Below are 22,414 nucleotides of genomic sequence, written 5' to 3' on the forward strand. Positions count from 1 at the left end.
AGGATTAAGCAAGCTTCCACTTACAGATGTGACAATGTGTTATGTTTGGGGCCCACTTTTTGAAGTGTAATCTCTGTTTTATGTCATCTGCTGACTTCAAGTTTAACCTAGACCACGTGTAATCCAAGGTCCCAGTCACTGCAATGTGACACAACCAGTCAGCCTGCCCAGGGCATCATTTTTGTTTTCTGAATGCTCAGATATCACATGGAACATCTTAAAGTGTGCTCAGAGCTATAAAAAAGTACGTACCTCTGGACAGCTATAGCCAGCTAGAACATGACTTGATTAGGAATGTTTCTTTAGCAGGTTACATGGGAAGCGGGAGACTACTTGGCATAGATATACCGCTCTTAGTACTTAACGTGCAACAGGCCCATTATGTTTGCCCAGCTTGTCTTTTCCTTTTTTTCTTAATGATTACATTCAGTCCCAATACAAGTGAGAAATCTAAGAAAAGTTTCAAATTATTTTTTGAAAATAGTCTTTCCTTTGTTCTTGCTGCCCAAGTCCTTCAAAGGGAACTCCAACTACATGTGCACCTTGTGGTCTTAGTGTAGCTGAAAACATCTGTTTGAAATTTGTATTCACATCAAATGCCACATCCTAAGGATTTGTAACCCTGCCAGCTGTGTTTTCATTTGGATACAGCTACTATCCATCATTATTGACCACACCCTACAGAAGGTAAGAGCTTTCCTTCGCAGAGATAGTCGTACCGCACAGACTCACAGTTGCCTAAGGAAGAGCACTTAGGCTGCGGTGTGCTGAAATCTCTGCCTGCCTTGTTGAGGAATCTTGGGTTTTTTTGTGTGCTCCTCCTGGCTTATCAGTTGAGGAAAAACCTGTGAAGAGGGGGGGCAGTGAGTGAGAGGCCGACTTGCGGCTCTGCAATTGCAAATGCAAATCATCACCCGGCAGGAGTAGGGCATACAAGGATTCCCCAGGTTTCAAGTCTTCACATGAGAATAGGGAGGTCCTGGACTCATCTCCTTCACTAGCAGCTGAGCTGCAGATCCTCTTTAAGTCAGCATGCTGCCTTTGAAACTCCATCAGAGAAGACCTGCAGCATTTCCCAGCCAGACCTTGTAGCCTTCCTATGGCTTTTCATTGCAAAGGTGGTGTGGGACTCTTAGTATCACTTGCTATGTTGTTGATGAGGCAGCTAATTGATGCAACAGGACATAGAATGTGGTGTTTCTCTTTGTAAGGAAAGGACTAGTTGATCAAAGGGAAAATGGGAAGGAGGCAAGGGAAACAGGGTAGTTTAATTCAAAGTGCCCACTTACATCATAAAAAGTAATCTGAGAGAGGAACTGAGACTTTTTTGAGACTAGCTTCTGATTCCAGTAAATCCAAGCTTGTGCTGGATTTACTCAGGAGGCATTTCTAACCTCGAATCGCCTCTCAGGGACAACTCATACATGGGAAGCTATGATGAGTTCACTCGTAGTTTAAACTACTCCAGCAGGGAGTGAAAATGTTGCTCGTGTTCAGGGAGCAACTCCAATGGAAGGATCAGTCATAGAGATTGAGCTTCCTACTTAATCCCAAGTAGGATGGCCAGAAGCACATAACTATGAAAGCCTAGTGAATTGTGGTCCCAAGGACAAGACTGTGGCTCTCTAGCTTGTCAGTTTGGACCACAACTCCTCAACTATTGAGAATAAATACAAATCCTGGTTGTTTTTTTGGAGGTTTTTTTTTTCTCCCAGTTATTCCAAGCAGAATTATATCTATTAGATGCAGAATTCAGAAAACCTTTTTGCAGAGAATCCTAATCCAAAATGGTAAGTGGCTGTCTTTCAACATCCAGTTGTCCATAGCAATCATTAACAATGCTCCCAAAAAGGAAATGCATTTAGGTGCAAGGACTGAAGATATCATTTATTCAAGGGTAGACACCTAATTAGTGTAAACTGGCAACTGTAATGACATTGCCTGACTCAGGAACATCTTGATTTCCACCACCTTGTCCCCTCCTCCTCCAGGACCCAGTGAAATGCAAATTTCCTAGACTTCTGCAGAGCAGTGAAGAGAATGCATGCAATCCAGATTACCCTGCACCAAACCTTTGATTTAGTTGCCCATAAAGCTACATTCTGCTTGGGAAAGCGGATGGTGAATATAGTACTATTCATTCATTCAAATCACCATTCATTTCAGGAGCAGGCTTTTGGCTGGTCCTAAACTCCAAAGTGTTTGCTCTGGTTAGAATGGAAGACGGAGAAAGACTGACGGAATGAAATAGCAGAGGATCCAGCTAAATCAGCTTAGCACTGGGTGGCTGCAGGGTGGTAGAGGATCAGCGTAAGCCTCTGACACATGCTAGAGGGAATGTGTGGCAGAAGGAAGTGACTGCCAGTTAGGCTGCCTATTAACCCAAGGGAACAATGCTCTACCTCTGTTGAATAAATTGATTTTTCTGTGTGGTGCATTGTTTTACAGTAGTACTCTAAAGATACATTGATAGAGGCACTAGCAAACACATTGTTCACTATCTCTAAGATTAAAAAAAGACATTGATTAAATAGGCATCTGTGGTATACAGTGGGGAATTACCATGTAATCAAGAGTGGGAAGAGAGAAACCCAACCAACCCAGGGTTTTGTTTTCTTAAGCCATCATGATCACCTCAGCAGGATTACCTCACTGTTTCCTTCCATCACAAAAGTTACCTAGTATTTCAGGCTGGTACACATGCTAGTGCTTGACACACCCACAAATGTCTTGTACAAAGCTGGAAGCACCCCTCTTTTCCTCCTTTTTCAGTTTCCCCATATGCAAGAGGTTAAATAACTTGCACATTCTTACAAAACATAAAAATTAGTTTGGTTTAACTCCAGCAGACTCACCAAAGATGCATTACCTTTTATCTGGGGAAACAAGCAGAAGTGAGGTAGGCTCTTACTTTCCTGCTAGGGCCCTGAAACTCCTGCAAATAGGTCTTTATATCATCCTTTAGACTTTCCATTAAACCTTTAATATCATCCAATTCCTCAACGTTTTTATTACAGAGCTAAATATTTTTAGGTCTTTAAAACTGTCTCCAAAGCTTTAATGTTTTTATAGTTGACATTACATAAAATTAAGGTTGTACATTCAACCTCTTATCACATACATATGTTGTTTGAACTGCCTCCTTTGTAGGATTTACCATCCAATTTCAAAAATTCTTATAGTCGTACACTTCAGCAAGATTCCAATTAAAGGCTAACCCAGTCTGCCTTCATCAGGACAGGACCAAACATAAGAATTGTACAAGCTTAACCTAATGCTTTTATAGTGAAGTGAGGGATTTTAAATAGGATTCATTTATGCCAGACCCATTTCACCTCTCTATGCTAGGCTTATTTCTCAAATTCACTGAACAGAAAAAAATCTGGTCTGGAGATCTTTGCACAAGGGGAAAAATAAGGCCACTCTTGAATTGTCTTTTGTGGGACTTCAGAAAGCATACTGTAGGGCTTTAAGACCGCAACAATAGGTCCAGAGAACACTGGCAATCCCCCCATACAACACAGATTTCAGAGAGCCTTCCAGAAAGGACTCACTAACCCCTTCCTATGATTCTGTATAAACTGTATCCTTTAAATACAGCAACTGGAGCCCAATGGATTGCAGTGGCTAAGAGTCATGCCTTCCTCCATGACTAAAAGATCTTCATTCCTTTCCCCCATCCCAGCCTGCCAGGTTTTTCTCTTCTCTGTAAAAGGAGGACATGCCATCTTGACTGCTTCCTTTCTGCTCCTGCATTATCAATTTTGATTAAGCAGCTTACAGAGCCAATTATGGGCTAAACTGGGTAGAAAATGCCTCTCATATTCTGCAAGTCTGCAGAAAGTACTCCTTTAAAGGCAAGGGGAAAAAAATCAAGGCAGCAACTGTAGGATAACCCAGCTGTAGATGGACAACTTCAGTGTATCTGCTAACCTACACAGTGAAAGTTTGTGTTGCATCAAAAGCTTGTTACTGTCTCTCTTGATTATGCACTTAACAGTTAGCTCGATTATGGATTTAACAGTTTTAATCCTGAAAAACTCTCAACCTCAGTATGGTCTTGTAGCAAATTAACCAGCTCATGTGCTACTGTTGGCTCTTCCCACTTTTGCTGCCATTGGTCATTTGCTTGGATGCTCTTTTTAGTGACTAACACACAAGCTAACCTGAAGGTCCTATCAGCCCCAAGTGAAGACAGGATTATTTCTACAGTATTGTACACTAGATGAGATTTAGATCAAGTAGCAAGTTATTTTAAAAAGGCACACCCCCCCTTCAATTCTATTTTTTAAATGACAGTCAAATATAAGGATGAACCAGGAAGGTCACCTTTTACAGGAAGAAGCAGATTCCTGGAGCCAGTAAAACTGCTAGAATTATTTCACCATTCACAAATTTGGTAAAAAAAACCCACCAAGTTTTGCATAAGCTCACTGTATGCAGAGCTCTGTGACACATTACAACTGGAAGTTACTGAAAAGATCTTTGTAGTGAATGTTAAGTAATAAGGAACAGCATTCAATTTCAGATCACTTTCTCAGTTTTCTAATCTGCTGATTTAAAGTACCCTAACTGTATTCTTTTTCAGTAATAATTCAATAATTTAGTTACCAAAGAGCTAGCTGAGACTTTCAAAGTAGCCTCTGACAAAAGGATTTGTTCAGCACATTAAACCACCCAAAATGTAGCAGAGCTAATATTAAACCAATTGGTCTCTTACTAACAAAGTAAAAAGAAAAAGCTAAGAGTAGACATTCACTTGTTAGGGAACACATTAGAAATATTCGACTCGGGAGGATTAAGCAGTCCTGTTCACAGAAGGATTTCTACTGTGTAAAAAGCATGATCTTTTGGTTACTATGCATTCAATTTTTAATACATTACCACCTGAAGCCTCACCTGTTTTGTTCTAGGAATGCCGTGTGTTCACATGTTCACAATAATGGCATTTTGCAACACTTGTCTATTGCAGACAATCCTTGCTCATTCACCTATATCCATATGACTCTGCCTCCATCTCAGGGATCATTAGCCATCTAAAGACACAGCCGGAGACCTAAGAAGAGATTATTCCTTCCATCAAAACCTGCGAGAACAAACACCACCACATGCAGGTGGTCAAATGGGAACATGTGTTGGTATGTTACACAATTCCAACACAGGCCTTTTATAGTAACAGTTCTTACTGATCATCTCAAGGTAGGGTGTTTAAAGGTCTGTTTCTAATTAGACAATGACAAGAGCTCAGACATCATGCTATTAAGGATTTTAAACCCAGATATGGATCTAGCTGCTCTTTTCACTTGTTTTAATGCCTAAGTTTATATTATCAGTAACAGGTGGCTAAATGTAGGCTAATCTTCTCTAGAACTGCTAGAACATACTATAAAATGGGATTCTAACTTGATATTCTGAATGACAACCTTATCAGAAGCACACTGAACAAAAGAAACCATCACAAGTAAGTCAGTGTTTAAGGAATTTTTATTAAACCAAGAATTTTATAATCCAAATTACGTTTCTTTGCTCAGCTATCAATTCTCACTGTCAACTAAAACAGTGGTGATATTCTGAGCTTTTCCACAGTAAAGAATTACAAAATTAAAGAAAGGAATGCTTTAAATTTTTGTACTGTGCTGAAAATTCTTTTCCCCCGGGTTTATAAAACATTAATTTGTATTTTTTATTTTACTATTTTTTTTTAAATTTTAAATCAATAAGTAATCTAGGACTAGCATTTGTTTTGCTAGCCCCGGCGTTGCTCTGTACATAAGCTTCAAAGTTTCCTTTCCTTTTTTTATTTATTTTATATTTTGCAATGTTTTTCTCAATATTTAATAGTTTTTCCATGTTTAGATTTTTTTTTTCTTCGGTGAAGCGAAGTTCTAGATTGTAGTCCCGGATCTTTCTGCAAACAAAAACAATGTTGTTAGGTTTTAAAATTAAAAATTAAACACCTTATGTTTTCTGACATGCTTTCTGCAACTGTACACCAGACAGCACTTTGGGCTTTCACAGTAGCAATCATACCAAAGTTTTTTACAAGCAGTGTATCAGAGGTATCCCCCACTTTTTAGAGACAGGGAAGTGAAGTATCCCAAGTCTGTCATACTTGGTAAGACAAAGCTGAGTCTAGAACTAAACAGTACTTTGCACAGCACAGCCTTAGACAATGGCTACGCACAATAATTTGTTACTGTAACTAGCTTGACTGCAGGTTACCTCTAAAGGCCAGCATACCAAGGCTCATCAAATAACTACACCAGCAGTATTTTCAATTTCCAATTACTAAAACATCATGGAGCATACGGAGCAATGGTCTCAAGGTTTGGGCATTTTTGTTTAGAACAGACAACTTATTCAACACTTGTTTCAACACTTGTTTATCTCCAGTGTGAAAGTGTCACTTGCAAAAGAAAATACGGAAAAAAAAAAGAAGTGTGGAAAAAACGACTCAAATTCTGCCTCCAAAAGGAAAGTTGCAGAAATTAAAAGACCAAGAAAAAAGAAAATCTTAAGTGATCAAATGTTAAAGCAGGCATCTTCAGCTGATAGCTATAAAATGTGGAAAGTAAGTTCATATACAGGCAAAACCTAACTGGACTGAAGAGAGAATAGACTCCTGTATTATCCTCAACTCCACAACATTTTCCCCTTTCAAAATTGTAAAGATACCACCTTTTGCCTCTTCCTGTCATGCAAAATTAAGATACTAACCCCACAGAAGGCAATAAAGAAAATCAGTATTTTAATTGACATTGAAGTTAAATTCACCAAAATGTGAAGTCAAGACAATATGTCGTTTAGTTTTTAATTACTGTAAAATTGTAGATTTTGGCAAGTATATACAAATTATAGTGTAAATAAGCTATTTCACTTCTAAGGAAAAATAGGGTTGGAGTATCATTTTAAGCTTACTTCAATTCCACAAGTTCCCCTTGAACAACAGTAGCGTTTGACAGAACTGCCCATTTTTCCATGCATGCCTAGAACTAATTCCAGCTAAATATGTTCTTCAAAACAATGCTTTAATTCCAGATAAATATGCAAGACATGTCAGTAGCATTTGCTAACCAAGAGCTACAGAACTAGACAACAAGACTGAGCACAAAATTTGTTTACAACTGTGACCACAGCTGCTACTTTCTGTGGCTGCAAATGAGAGTGAGCCTGGAAGCATGCTGCTTATATGGCTATGGACTAAGGACTATCGCCCCAGTCAACCTATAAAACTACAGTGCTCAGAAAACTTACTTATTAGACACTTGGAACCCCAGTGGGATTATTAACTGCCTTTTGAGCAGCCTCTTTAGCTTGGTGGGCTTGTAGTACGGCTACAGCTTCATCAACCTGTTAAGTAAAAAAGAAAAATTAATAAAGGAAGCTTAGTAATTTCTGTGTATTTAAGTTAATGGAACAGTTTAAATTATACATACAATGTCTGCATTGTTAGAAAGAAAAGGGTAACATTACAGTTCCAGTTCATGCTAATGTAAGCCACTGCCACCCTCTGAAAGAAGGTATTCTAACTTGTCGGCCTGGGCTGCTGCTGCATTGCTGCTACTCCACTGTGCCAGCATAAACACCTGTTAAATCAGTGTAGACTTGATTGCTGATAGTGTAAGGCAAAAGTCCACCTACCTTCGAACGAAGAGACTCAGGAGACTCGAGCATGTGGAGGAGTTCAGAGTTGTCAATCTCCAACAACATACCAGTGATCTTACCCGCCAGAGTAGGGTGCATGCTTTGAATGAGAGGAAATAGACGTTCACCTAGAGAGAAGAAAGTTAATCAGAGTGACAAATCTCATCTGACAACCACAGCCTAGATTTTAAGGGAAACAAACATGTTGTTCTGCTAAAACTATTTATTCTGCATTTTGAGATTGATAAAAGAGTACTTTGACTGTCCTTCTGCTACAAGGCATAGAGAAAGGTATCACATACATACCTAACATCTGCTTTTGTTCTTGTGGAGGGGCAGAAGCCAACATGGAAGCAGTCAAGGGTTCCTGACCTTGCACATGGACAGCAGGCTGAAAATTAATTTAACACCATTTCTAATTAAATTCTAGTTCATAATTAGGTGCAGCTTCAAATATCCAATGTTCCACAACTCAGCATAAACAATGCCTACACTGTCAGAAACATGGAAGAAATTACAACTAAGTCAATTTAACCAAGTAATGCTGGTCAGAGCTGAGTGATGCTGGAGATTAGTATCAACCGCTCCGTTGTGGAGCAAACACAAGGAGAATTCAGGCTGAGGTACCAAGCAACTGGAAAATATGAAGTAACACAGGATCATATCCTGTCCCAGGTGAACTTGAAATATACTTAAAACCCCAAGGCTATAACTCTGCTGCCACAATGCAGGGCCTGAATTCTAGAATAACACAGACAACTCAATCATAAGTGCCCCCTCCTTCCTCTGCAAAAACCACCAGCAGAAGCATGGACCGGTTCCTAAAATTACATACCTGCTGCATAGCAACCTGCGGCTGTGTATTAAGATGCTGCTGAGGATTACGAACACCTGCAGCATATTTGTATTGTGGTACTGTGCGTACAGCAGGAGTAGCTGCAGTAGCTGCTGCTGCAGGACGTGGACCCATTGTTTGTGTTGATGTATTAGCTGAAAAAATAACATAATTCCATATGTGAATAACTTTTTTTTTTAATTTAGCCTACACTCTACAAGTTACAAAATAACTAAACAAACCAGCCCAAACAGAATACCTAATTTAGGTATTGTATTATAGATTCATCTCAGTAGTATCATCAGCTGTCACATCACTGGTCATATCTGAAGGTTCAACGCTCAAAATTTACTGGATGTTACTTTCCAGTCACTTCACTAATGAATTGCTTTTCTTACACACTATTGAAAAGAGATGTGTGAGAAAATATTAACTTTGGTTGACTATTAATTTAATTTCATTCTAACCCCAAAGGACACTTGATCTCCTGAGCACATTACATCAACAGTCATCCTAAAACAGATACTTTCATGAAGTAGATAGCTAAAAAATACTATTGCCTAATACATTCCGAGAGAATTAAGACTCCATTACAATCAATTCTCATTCATTCAGTGATGTGCAGATTCTGCATACATGACACTGGCTCCCAGTATTCTATGACAAAATAGTAAGAGCTAAAATTCTATCTCAGTATTTCTACATGCAACCTATTAGTACAATTGCTACAATGATGTTTAGAAATGGCAGAAGCTGTCATACAGCATTACTAAAACACACACTAAAAGAAGAAATGCTTCATGCTAAAGAAATGGGAGCACAGCAGGAGTCTTTGCTGGAACAATATTTAAAGCAACTACTAGAAGGTGATACTAGCTTACTCATTTAGTAAGAGCCAGAAAGGGAGGGAAGTGTTACCACATGTGATACTGAACTTACAAATGCTTTTGAGAGATCATTTTGAATCAGCAAAATTAAAAAGGAAGTCTAATACTTAAAGTTTGCGTAAATAAAACTCACCAACACGTTGTGTTGACATGACTCGTGGAACTTGTGAAGAAGCTGGTCTCATGGTACTAAATGGTGGTCTGGGTGCTGCTGGGCGGATAGCACCAGGCATGTTTTGGAATGCTATGTTTTAGAGAAAATAGATTAAGTTACATGCTGAAACACTGGATGGTGAAAAGAATTCAGAAGTAATACCACTAACATGGCAAAGAGAAGACTGATACTGTAATGCCATGAAAATGTATTTCAAAGTGCAAAGGTAAATGCTATGGAGTTTACCGCAATCACTGGAAAGAGGTAAAGAAGTGACTTACGATGAGGTCTGGCACCCTGAGCAGTCCAGCGAGGACTAGGTCTAGCAAGTTGAGCGAGTTGATTAGTAGGATAGTATGCAGCACGGTTCTGAGTCTGTCAAATATAAAAACATTGTGTAACTTTGTTATCTTTGAAGGGCATGCTGGACAGTCCACCACCTTTCTGCTATGAAATTGGAATGCTGAAATTATGGACACACACTAATAGTTACATTTACTGTTAAATCTAAACAGATTTTATACACAGTACAAAATAGTTACTCATCTCTGTACGTACCTGTGGGATAGCTGCCATGAAGTAACCTGAAGGAGGTGCTGGTTGGTAAGGGTTGATTACAGGATTAGGTACTGCTCTTACACTTGCCATTCTCTGCATATACTGGTTGGTGAGATGAGCTTGGCGCTCTTCTTTACGCTGGGCTAGAGCTACATATAATGGTTTAGTAGCCACAATTCTACCATTCATTTCTGTGACAGCTTTGGTGGCTTCTTCTGGTGACGAAAAGCATACAAATCCAAATCCTTTGCTGCGGCCACCTTCCATCATGACCTGTTGGTACAAAATTTAGTTTTAAAACAAGAGAATGTCATATCTACTCAACTCGCAAGAGTTTCTTTTTTCAGCTTACTAGAACTGAGACCACAGGTTTGTTTTACTGAATTGATTTATAAAAAGGAATATAACTGGTTAATTAATAGCTGTTTACTGAACAGAGATTAAAATATCAGTGAAGTAATAACGAGCACATTATTGCACTGAAAAGATGTCATTTTTCTCACATTAATATCAGTACTCAGTTTATTTCAAGAAAGGATGATCACATGCATTTAACCTGAGATGTACAATAATCAAGAAAGCAGATGTCCACATATATAGTATATAATAGCAGTGATAAGTGACTAGGTCACATCTGTTAGTCATTGAAATAAATCACTCTTCCTTGGTGAAGGATCACTGTTCATTTTCAGAGAAAGGACAAGCACAATCTATAAACTTTACCTTTGCACTAGTGATTGTACCAAATGGGGAGAATTCTTTTCGAAGACGCTCATCATCAATCCCATCATCAAGATTTTTCACATAAAGGTTTACACCCTAAAAAAAAAGGCAAGTTATTTTTGAAAGCAAAAGGTCTGGGTAAATCTAAAAATAATCATAGAATAAAGTTAGTCCTTTTGAATTAAAACTGAACCTGGTATCTGGTGATCCTGTCCTGCTTCATTTGTTCAAACTTGCGCTTCAGCTCCGTCTGTCTTTCCACCTTTTTCTGAGCCCGGCCAACATAGATTTGTTTCCCATTGAGCTCTTTCCCATTCATCTCATCTACAGCCTTCATTAATAAACAAGAGGTTAGCAGTGCTTTGTATTCCAGTGTTTTTAAGGCATAAAAAAAAAAGTAATTAAAATATAAAAAGTTATGTAAGGATTCCAGAAAAAGAGCCAATTCATCTAAAATACCACTAGCTGAAACAAAATACCCCAAGACTTCCCTGCTTAAAGTAAAATGGAAATTGCTTTCTGAGTGTGCTTCTGTCCAGTTAAAGAAAAGTCACAAGGGATGCAAAAAACTTGTGAAGTTGGGGAAAAAAAGAAAATCAAGTCATATAACGAAGAACTATTTCTCCAGCCTTATCTTGCTAAAGGCAGAGAAAAGAAAGCAAATTAAGTTGAAAAGCTCTAATTCCCACACGTGACTTCTGTTTTTAAAAGTAACATCTGAAACTGTAGTATCTACCAGATTTTCTTATACTATATGTTAAGCTGCAGCTGGCATATATGGCTTGCTTTTTTAAATTTTTAATCTTTCATTAAGGAAATACTTAAAGAGTATGAAAATATGAACTTTTTTCCTTTATGCTGTTTTGAGTTACAACTATTAAGATGTGAAAACTCTGGCACAGATTTATTCAATTAATTTAAAACCAGAAGTCACCAGTTATTGTATACCTTCATGATCAAAGCCATTAAACACATATTTACTGACGTATTAGAATTTTATGTTATTTAAAACACCCAACACGTGATTCTGATTACTGTAAGAGAAACAATTCATCAATGAATGTATGCAAGACTGAACAATGTAGATGTAAGACAGACAGGATTTGTTCTAATCTCTTGCTTGTACACTTGCAGTACTGACAAATCACCGAAATGCCTTTTGAAAAGCAAACTCTGTTTGTTGCCCTCATTTGCTCTGTGCCGAGTTTTTCTCCTGATGCTATGTCCCCACTGCCACAGTCAACTGACACATCAAAGCAACCAGCTGACAAAGAATTAAGTTATACAGCAGACTGGCATGTTATAGATATACACACGAATTAAAAGCACCCTTCTTCCAAAGTTACTCTTCAGAGTAAAAGCAACATCACAGGGCTCTATGACTATTTTCTTATAGCTGTGACAAACGTGCTCCATAACACTAATAGCTTTCCTGCTGACTTTGCAGCGCTGAAGTTTGAAAACACGGTCCTTTATGCATTGCTCAAATGTTTTGTGCAACCAAATTGGATCCAATGATTCATCTGGGTTTTGCAGAGATGTAATAATTTAGTACGCTTGTATGTTGCCCAGCATGAGGGAGTCCAAATCTCATTGAGACCTTTAAGCCCAACTATAACAGGTAATTAAATTATTCAAGATTTCCCCATTTCTACACTAGTTCCAGCTGTCTCAGAGTATCTTGACTTAATAGGCTCCTCAAATCAACTGGCGTTTGCTTGTAAGAAAGCATTCTAAATGACAGAAACTATGCTAAGTCATTTAGGAAGCAGACACCTTTTTTTGCAGTGTCCTTCACCAATTAAAAATCCTTAATGAATTCACAAGATTTCAAATCACTCAATGAAACATATTATTTGGGTATCAACTATAGAATTCCTAAAATGAAGTCCAAAAGCTTACTTTTTGGGCATCTTCATGTCTTTCAAAACTAACGAAGCCAAAGCCTTTGGATTTTCCACTCTCATCGGTCATAACTTTCACACTTAGGGCAGGACCTAAAAAGAAAACAAAATACTTATGCTTCGTATACAGAGTGTATTCTCTTCACATTTTGAAGATCCTGTTCTGAAGTCTTAATATTTAGTTTGTTTCACTTGTATTACCAAGGACTCCTGCACTAATAATAGTATCTTGTAAACATCACCCATTAATATAAAATTGCTAATTGCCCTGATGCTGAACTTCAGCCATTATGGCTGAAGTCTGCCATGCTGAATTTCTTTCTTACTGTATTTTCAACCAAAATGGGGTAGGAATTTAACCTCAAAGTGAATGCAGTTGTTTTTCTTATTAAAAATTACGACATTTAAAAACCATTAGGGCTTCCATCCTTTGAAATAGGTACTGAAAGCCAGAGAGGAAGCCTTTCTATTAGGTATGTGCTTCATCATTTATCCTGGTGAAAGGCCATCCCAGTTGAGCAATTCCAAATCTTTGAAAAATTGCAGTTCACAGACTCAGTTGAGACAGATATAGGCAGCTAAATTTGCTACCATTTCAACCACAGATACTTCAATAGTGGAAATTAATTTTGTGTAAATGCTGCTTAGGGCTGCTATAGAATACCTCATATACAAGGCTTTGTCTTGCTTTATATAATATCCACTGGCGAACAACAAAAGCATGGAGGAAAGAAAACACAAAAAAAGAAGCCAAGGCTGAAAATATAGATGTACCCTATAAACCAGCATAAGAATCTGTAACTCAATTAAGGAGTTTGCCATTTCCTATTTTGATGGCGATACATCACATACATTACTAGATCATGATCATATGCCTGCCATAATTTTGCCCTGTGCGTAACTGAAGATCAAGACAGAACCAAATAGCTTGCCAATGGAAAAGTTCCTTATCATTTCATACTAGGTCAACCACACAAGGCAACTGAATAATCTTTACTCAGAGTATCTCTGCTTTTATAAGTCTGCAGGTCAATGAAAGCAATAGCAAACTCATTTGTCAGGTATCCTGCAATGAATTCATAACATCAATGATCTGTACAAAACAGAAAAAGCTTCTATTTGCAACTTAAAAAAATTTGCAAAACCCACTGAAAACACTATTTAGACATATTGTTTTCAGATTATCAGAAACAATTCTGATGGCAGGATTATATATGCTATTCTGTCTGTTTAAAATTCTGCAGTGGATATTACTGCACTTCGAATCTGAAACTGGAATTAAGTACCAACTTTTCAGCACCTTTTTAAATTTTTTTTTAAAATCAACATCAGACAGCCAGCTGATTCCTTGTATTATAAGGCACTGTACAGATAAAAGAAGCTGAAGTTTACTCGTGTTTATATAAACTTAAAGTTTAAGACATTACCAAACTTGCCAAAGAGTTCCTTAAGTCTCTCGTCATCCATGTCTTCTCCAAAATTCTTGATGTAAACATTGGTGAATTCCTTTGCTCTGGCTCCAAGCTCTGCCTCACGTTCCTTGCGGGATTTAAACCTTCCAACAAATCTAGTTGCAGGAGAACAGAATAGTGTAGATTAAAGCAAGTCTGTCAAGGTTTAAAAATGTACTTTAATCCTCTGGCATCATATTTTATTCTTAATCAGTATCATTGTTCATTATAGGCACGAAATTTTTTAGATAAAATATTTACAATAAAACTCCATTGGAAAAACAATTTCACTCTCCTTTGCTAAATCAGTGTGCTTATCACAGTTACTAGCATAAAAATGCTTTCAAGCCATTGGCGAGATTGTTCACCCTTATAAAACAGCCTTTGACAACAGGAGCTGGACAATGGGAAAGAGTACTAGGTAAAGTGGCTAAACAGAAATTCTAGATATTGGCACAATCCCTCTGCCATACTAAAAACTTGGCAGCCTTAAAGCAGTTACCATTCTCTGATCAGGTTTTTAAGCAAGGGATTTTTAACTAACCTCCCCCACTCCCTTACACAGCTTTCCAGCCTATATCAAAGCAAGACTTTCGTTTGTTTTGGGTTTTTTGTTGTTGTTTGGTTGTTTTGCTTGGTTTGTTTTTTTTTTTTTTTTTTTTTTTTTTTAAATAGGCATAGAGAAATAAATAGTTCAACTTGCACTTTAGTCAAATACCATTGCAAGTTGGCTGGGAACACCAGAGGTCAGTTCATACCATCAGAGAAAGAACAGAAGCTGAAACACAACACTCTGCAACCCAAGGAACTGCTCTAGTACAGACGTTACATGGCTAACACTGATTTCTGATTGTAGTAGACTTTTGCTCTCAAATTTTATTGCATTGTCCAACTTTATAGTTCCAAATCTGACAAATCCAATAAAGTAGCATACAGTAACTCAACATTTTCTTAAACTTTGACAACTTCACCCAGTTTATAGTAACAAGGATGGTAAGAATGATAGTGCAATATGTTCAGCAGATTTTGATAGCGAGTACTTTAATTCACTTTAAAAGCCTCGCCTGAATAGAAATTCAAAGCAAAATTAACTCTCATGATGTATTTTACCAAAGTTTATGTAAATCGTGCTTTTATGACTACGTGCTGACCTTTTTTACTAATTTAAAAAGGTTTTATAAAGATAGAAGCTGAGTAAAAAAATCCACAGTACACCAGTTAAGCACAGAACAAGCAGGAAAACTAAAGTTTCAAAATACATATTCTCCCTGTATGTGGCTTGATCCATCCATCTCTGCATGTAAAAATAATCCATGATGGTAAGCTGATGCTGATTTCTGTTATCCTTTTTCCAAACCCTCTCAAGTATTTACAGAGCTATTCTTCTGCAACTATACCAAATACCATAATGATCCCTTAGGCATAGCTGTGAGGCACATCTGCCCCCCCCCCCCCTCCCCCAAGCCTAGATATCGCTAACCACGTAGCCAAATAACTTTTTTTTTCCTACAGTATAGAACAACAATACTGTTTAAAACATTATGTTTCTGTAAGTTTTATTCTCTACTCCTATTTCCTAGATATGCCTATTAACAGACATTCATATAAAAACATTAGTGTAATCTGACTGCTATGCAGGACCAAGTAACTCTAGAGCTTTAAGTTTCATCCAAAAAATGGATAACATACCTATCTCAACTCTTAAAAAGGAAGTATTATTCAGAATACCCAATGGATTGTATTTTATCTCAGACCAGTGAGATCAGAAAACCAGGAAGTTCCCAAATCCTCATTACAGCATTGGCTTCTAAGACAACTAGTGCAACAGTTTTTTTCCCTAGAGTCCATTATTAGCCTTTTCTGAACTACTTCTGCCTTTAGAATAGGCAGGTGATACAATCCAGAGTATTCCTAGCACTAAAATTCTAAATCCTCTTTAAAATTAGAAATATTTAGAACAACCTGTCTTTTCTAGGTAAGCTTTAAATATTTGTCTGCTGTAAAATGAATTTCAGTCTGTTCATCCCCAACTACGTATTTATGTACTTACACTTTGCGGTCATTAAGCAGCATACCATTCATTTTTTCAATAGCTCTTTCTGCAGCTTCTTGTGTCTCAAAGTGTACAAATCCATAACCCTTGGACCCATTTTCATCACATACCACCTATTAAAGAAAAACCCTGTTGTAATACCCATGGAATATTTCCAGCATAAATTGAGGGGGGTTTGTGTCAAACCATTAAACACACCACTAATTTTCCACTAACCTTACAAGATAGGATGTTTCCAAAAGCAGAAAATGTGTCATACAAAGCTTTGTTATCAATTGATTTGTCCAAGTTTTTGATGAAGATGTTTCCTACACCACTTTTGCGCAGAGATGGATCGCGCTGAGACCACATGATGCGCACTGGTTTGCCTTTAATGACATCAAAGTTCATGGTATCCAAAGCTCGTTCAGCTGGAAAAACATCATGGAATTAGTAGGAAACACTCAAGTTATTTTAATAAGCACACAAACAGCATTTGAGGTACAATTCTTCATAAAATTTTTACTATTTTAAGTGCAGCACCACCAAGGTGCAAACCCAAACCTCTGATGTAAACAAACCCACTCTGTTTTATGCAAGTAGGAACTGGCAAAAACTCAGCAAAAGCTGCACTTAGGAGACAGGAAGGGGCACAAGTCAGCTGAACAAGCTGTAGAAATCCCAGTAACCTAAATGATTGGACCCCGCTATGAAAAGATGGTACGGTGACAGGAGAAAACGTATCGAGTGATGGCAATTACGTCCTATTCCACAGGAGGAAAAAAGTTTTAACATTTGTGAAAATCAGATGGCCACTCCCACATCACGTAGATGTATACTGTATCAATAAAAATGCTTTTAGGGGTACAGCTTGTGCCGATATGAGGCCTTTTGCAAACATTAACATAAGAACTCCTAAATCATCAACACCCCTAAACTGACAAAATTTCTTTGCTACATGGAGTTCAAGCCTGGTTCAGGCAGCTGTTCCACACAACTCCTTCCTTAGTGGCAAAAAATATCTGTGATGGAATTCCGGGCTAAGGACAGTTCAAAGAGATTTAAAACTAGCACTTAATTTTGAAAATCTGAAATTATGTATATATTAAAAGCTCATGATGAAATACACACCAGCTCAATGAAGGAACAAACACTAAAACAGCAAAATGAAGTAATGTAAACCAGGTTTTGTTACTCCGGAGCAGTTTTTCCAGTAGAACTCCATAACTAACTTTTCAAAGCCTGAATTTAAGATCTCAGTGTATTGAGACAGGGAAGTATCAAGACTTCTTCAGTTTTCATATGTCCCTTCAAAGCAACAAGACATGCCTGTGATGTGTTAAGTCCACAAGGTATTTAAGCAAGAAAGAACAACAGTTCTCAAGTATGGCAGACATATTTTATGATCTCCTACATTAGCTCCTTTTCGTCGCTGTTCCTGTACGTCTGGAAGAACACTGAAAAAAGTCCCAATAAATATCTGAATTCACACCCAATGGTACTACCTCACATCACTGCAATTTGCATATAGCAGAGCAATGTGATGTTAACAAGACTGAAATCAGTTTAGTATTAGTTTAAAAACAGTAACCACGTCAGTTAATTGCTTTTCTTAGGAGGACCAAGGGCCAATCACATTGTGAAAAGCCTTATTTTATGTTTTTGTTCTTTAAGTGCTGCTTTTATCTTCAGTTATGTTGTTGGATATCATGGCCAAAGAAAATTTGCAATCAGTCTCTGGTTCAGCTGGTACACCACATTTTATGTCCTTTCATGCCATATTTTCAGACTACAAGTGAGTTTGAAGATTATATTCTCTGAAAGACATCTGTAGAAGTTAATGAGACAGACATCTAACATTTTCTTGTAAAAAAAAAAAATAATCCCTTGATACTATTACCATATTCACATGACAGTAGCAAGTCAACAACTGATTTAAGCTGAAGCCACAAAAAATATAAGCATTGCCAGTCTTTTAAATAAGATAACAAAGCTTTCACAAACTTTAATATAAATTAAGCAGGAGAGAAAAGACAACTTAGATACTGATAATGAGAAACAAAATGCACTGGAAGGCTTTACATTACAAAAGAAAAAAAAGGCAAAAAAAAGGCAAAAAAACCCCAACTGTGGGTATCAGACTGGCCACGGTAGAAACATCTAACACTTCGGTATTGCCCTGGAAGTCATTAGAATTATTACTGCCAGCACCAGCAAAACTGCCAGCAACAAACAGTTCATTATTTCCAGAAGTAGTAACAGGGCTTCCTTTACTAGAAAAGAGGCTTTTCTAATTCATGCTAATTGCTTCTAGAATAATCCTGACACTCCTCAAAAATGTGTGTTCCTGGACACACTTCCCAAACATCTGACTCAAAGTGGGTCCATACTAGCCTTTGCAAACATTACCACCCTCAACTAATAGTGGGCACGTATCTTAGACCAATGCAGTTTCTCCACAAAGACAAGGACAGCATGGAAACTCTCAACAGCTCTCCTCATCTCTTCTATGGAGCAGAAGTACAAGAAATTTAATGATTTCTGCTTAACCAACACCACCCTGTCATTCCACAATAGATTTTAAAACATTACTAGAATATATCGGCAACCAGGTATAAGCTACTCATTAAAATTCACAACTAGTAAAACTGGCTTACTTTCATTACATTTCAGCCATAAAAGGCTGTGCTGGTTTGCAGGAGGCAATTCCATTCAGCAGTTAACTTGTTACCAAGTGGACACACCTACCCATGCTGTACTTTTGCTGATTCTGCTGGAGCTTTTGTTGAATGAGTCACCAGTTCCCATTTTACTTGCGAGCAACTGGACAGTCCACTTCAGTAACAATTTCAAAATCACATGGAATATACACTTAATGCTAAACGTACATGGCAACAGCTATAAAATAATAAACCTCTGGAAACATCTCCCTTCAGATTTTTTGAATGGTTAAGTGTAGTTTCAGATTACTCAAGAATATTTCCAGTTTAGTGATTAAACAAGATTGCCTGGGTTTTACTCCGGACTATGACTCAAATTCAGAGAAGTCACAACTATGAAATGTGTGCATACCTCACAAATGTGTCATCAGGCCTAATTAGTTTTTGGAAGAGCTTTGAGATCCCTAGTTTACAGACAGCTGGTAATGTCAAACACACCTTCAAAGATGTTTTCCAAAACCCAAACTAGTTGTTACTAGCTGTTTAATAAGCATAGCCCAAGATGTAGCTAAGAATTAGGTTACATCAAGAAAAGGCAGCTAGTTTGGAATCAAAATGAAACCAATATTACTGTAAGAATAACCATTCACCCTCAGAGCTCCTTTTTCAAGGTTTCAGTAAATGGACAGAATGATCTATGAAAAAAAAAAAGATCAGCAAATGCTTTCTAGGTATTTGCCAAGAACACCAAATTCTAAAAACGTTGCAAAAGCATAATCATACACTATTATTTAAGTATATTTTAAACAAGTGCTTCCAGAGACATGCCAGATACAAGCTTGATATAGATGAGAAATACTTTTAGCTGAACTGGACTAGGTGTAGGATAAAATATGTGTGCTTCCCAAAGTCTGAAAAATACTTACATTTGGAGTAACAGCGTTTCTATAAGAGGCATTCTTAAACTCTGAATGCAAGCACTGCTCAGGTGAAAAAGCTTTATTTGTTCCTACATTTGACAAATTACAAACTAAGTCACAAAACACAGGCTTGAACAGGTTGCTCAACTGATGACAATGATAAAGTTGGCCCTTACAGAATTCTGTCATTACTAAGAAGGGCAAGTATTTGAATCACCTTCAACTTCTGCCTTGACATTATCATATCACAGTACTAAACTATGTTAACCCCTTATTTTTCTTTTTGAGAAAAAAGGAAACTGTACCATAGGTTTTTATCGAATGAAAGCAAAGTATGATAAAACAAGCATTCAAACTATCTCATCCTAAACAATGGCCGAATAAATTACAAGCTCTCTGAAGTGAGAGCACTGATAACAGGTGAAATATCTGCCTATTAAAAAGATGAGACAGTAACTTCTACTACTTACATAGAGATATCATCAGTACACCAAAGTCTGATCTGATAATGGCTATATACTGAAGCCGATTTTGAAAGCCAGTTAATCTAATTGCTTGAAAAGTTTGTAATTCAAATCTCTCACTTTAATACGCTTGAAAATAAAACCATAATATAATAGAAAGCTGTTTACTTAACTGTACTTGAAATCAAGTATGTTCTGGCTGGCCGAATTATTTTTTCTTTTCATTGGATTCCACAAAACTTAGAACCGGTCACATCTGGTTCTTTTATCGAAAGACCCTCCAAATGAACAAGCCGGTTTGCCAAACTTAGCACAAACATGACCAGAACTATATGGAAAGTTTCTTTACTGATACAACTTTAGACAACCAGCAACACGTCATGTAAAGCAAGTTTAATAAAAACACAACTTGGGAAACACCATGTCAGAAGAGAGTTTACTGTAAAGATAAATGGATGAGAATACAGCTTGCTACATGAAGAGCAAGCCAAGGAGGCCCAAGTAATTCATCCCCTCCCTACACGTGACAGACCTGCCATGCTGTTTTAACGTATTATGCTTTGGCCTGTGCTTTGACTGGACGTCTGTGAAACTACCAAGCGATCCCGGTACGTCCCACTTCCTCTTTTTGGCCTCTTAATCACACATACACACCCAGCTCCTGCGTAGTTATTAAAAGATGCTAATGACGATCATGTTTTCTTCAAGCTAGCCTTCATCTCGGATTCCTGAGGCAGCCGCGCACGGACGTGCCAGCCTGTGGAAAAGCCGCCTGCACGCACACACGCCCTCCCCGCGGCCGCTGGCCCGCGGGAGCCGCAGCCGCCCGGCCGGGGCACCTCCGCCAGGCCCCAGGCTGTCGGCGGGGGCGCCCGGGCCCTTCCCCGCCCGTCGCCGGGGCCCCGCGTCGGCTTTCGGTTGCCGGCGGCGGGGCGCGGAAGCGCCTCCCCCGCCCCCCTCCCCGCCACGAGGCGCGGTGGCCCCAGGCCGCGTGTCAGCCAGCGGCGGCCCCGCCGCAAACTTCCCCCGGCGCGGCGCCAAGTTTGCCGCGTCCCGGCAACGCCAGCGCCGGCCCGGGCGGGGAAGATGGATGCGGGGCGGCGGCGGCGCCGGGGGGGGGGGGGGGGGGCGGCGGGCGGCCGCGCTAAGCCCTGGTGGGGGCGGGGGAGAAACATGGCTCCTCCGCCGGCGGCCGCCCCAGCGCTCCCCTCACGCCGCCTCGCCCGCCGACCCCCTCTCCCTCTCCTCTCCTTTCCTCCCCTCCCCGCGGCCCGGCCCCCGGCCACTCACCGTCGGCGGGCTGCTGGAAGTTGACATAGGCGTAGCCGAGCGACCGGCGGGTGATCATGTCCCTGCAGACGCGGATGGAGAGGATGGGCCCGGCGGGGCTGAACTTCTCGTAGAGCATGGCCTCCGTCACGTCGGGGTGCAGGTCCCCCACGTAGAGGGAGGCCATGGGGTAGCTGGGGGCGCTGGGGTTCATCCTGCCGCCGTCTCCCGGCGCGGGAGGGCAAGGGGGGGGCGCTGACGAGGCGAGGAGGCCGCGGCGGCCCGGCGGTCCGTGAGGGCAGGGGCCGGCGGTGGCGGCGCGGGGGAGGGGGCACGCCGGAGTCGGATTCGAAACTTAACGGCTGCGGGAGGCGGATGCGCGACGGCGGCGGGTAGAAGGGGCGGGGGGGTTCTGGCTCACTCCGTGCCGGGCCTGGCGAAGGTGGCGGCGGCGGCGGCTGCTGCTGCTGGCCTCGGCGGGGGTCGGGCTCGCTCTGTGTCTCCTCTCGGCTGCGCCGGGTCCGGGGGCTTCGCTTCACCGGGTTATTTTATATCAAACCGGCCGGTTGCAGAAGGTTGACGGGAGGTGGAAGAGGGAAGGATTTTTTTTTTAAAGGCTTTTTAGGATTTTTGGATTTTTTTTGGCTTTTTTAATATTTTTAGTAATAAATGGTGCGGCGGGGCCGGGCCGGCGTGTCCGGGTGTCCGGAGCACACGCACTGCGCACACAGCTCCGACGGCGGCCGGGGGACAAGGGGGAGGCCGCCGCCCCGGCCGCGCACTATATATACCCGCCCCGCCCCCACCCGCCCCCACCGCACCGCACGCCACGCACCGACAGCACGCACCGCGCAGGCGCCGCCGCGGGGGAAGGCGGAGAGACGCGCAGCGCCGGCGCCCGGCCGAGGGGACT

At 40.0% G+C, this 22,414-nt stretch overlaps 1 protein-coding gene across 2 annotated transcripts; it reads right to left on the reverse strand.

Annotated features, from left to right (window-relative positions):
* Positions 1-5,466: 5,466 nt before the first annotated feature.
* On the reverse strand, positions 5,467-22,267 carry PABPC1 (poly(A) binding protein cytoplasmic 1). 2 transcript variants are annotated; one of them, XM_075495060.1, is made up of 15 exons: positions 21,523-22,267; positions 16,426-16,619; positions 16,207-16,322; positions 14,142-14,272; positions 12,704-12,798; positions 10,995-11,132; positions 10,802-10,897; positions 10,079-10,351; positions 9,802-9,895; positions 9,500-9,610; positions 8,480-8,634; positions 7,951-8,035; positions 7,642-7,772; positions 7,255-7,350; positions 5,467-5,908 (listed from the first exon to the last, which is right to left on the reverse strand). In XM_075495060.1, exons 1-14 carry the CDS (start codon positions 21,713-21,715, stop codon positions 7,258-7,260), a joined length of 1,905 nt encoding a protein of 634 aa, XP_075351175.1. In that variant the 5' UTR covers positions 21,716-22,267; the 3' UTR covers positions 5,467-5,908; positions 7,255-7,257. The 2 variants fall into 2 exon arrangements, with proteins under 2 accessions (XP_075351175.1, XP_075351174.1); XM_075495059.1 differs by having other exon boundaries at positions 14,133-14,272.
* Between the last annotated feature and the right edge of the window lie 147 nt (positions 22,268-22,414).

This window comes from Mycteria americana, chromosome 2, assembly GCF_035582795.1.
Source record: "Mycteria americana isolate JAX WOST 10 ecotype Jacksonville Zoo and Gardens chromosome 2, USCA_MyAme_1.0, whole genome shotgun sequence".
Taxonomy (NCBI): Eukaryota; Metazoa; Chordata; class Aves; order Ciconiiformes; family Ciconiidae; genus Mycteria; species Mycteria americana.

Bases quoted from the DNA above. Each gene is read 5' to 3' on its own strand.
- PABPC1 (XM_075495059.1), bottom strand. From the start codon at position 21,715: ATGAACCCCAGCGCCCCCAGCTACCCCATGGCCTCCCTCTACGTGGGG. The intron at 16,323-16,425 runs GTTAGTGGAAAA...TTTCTTTAATAG, and splicing joins GAAACATCCTATCTTGTAAG to GTGGTATGTGATGAAAATGG. The intron at 8,635-9,499 runs GTGAGTTTTATT...TTATTTTTTCAG, and splicing joins CATGTCAACACAACGTGTTG to CTAATACATCAACACAAACA.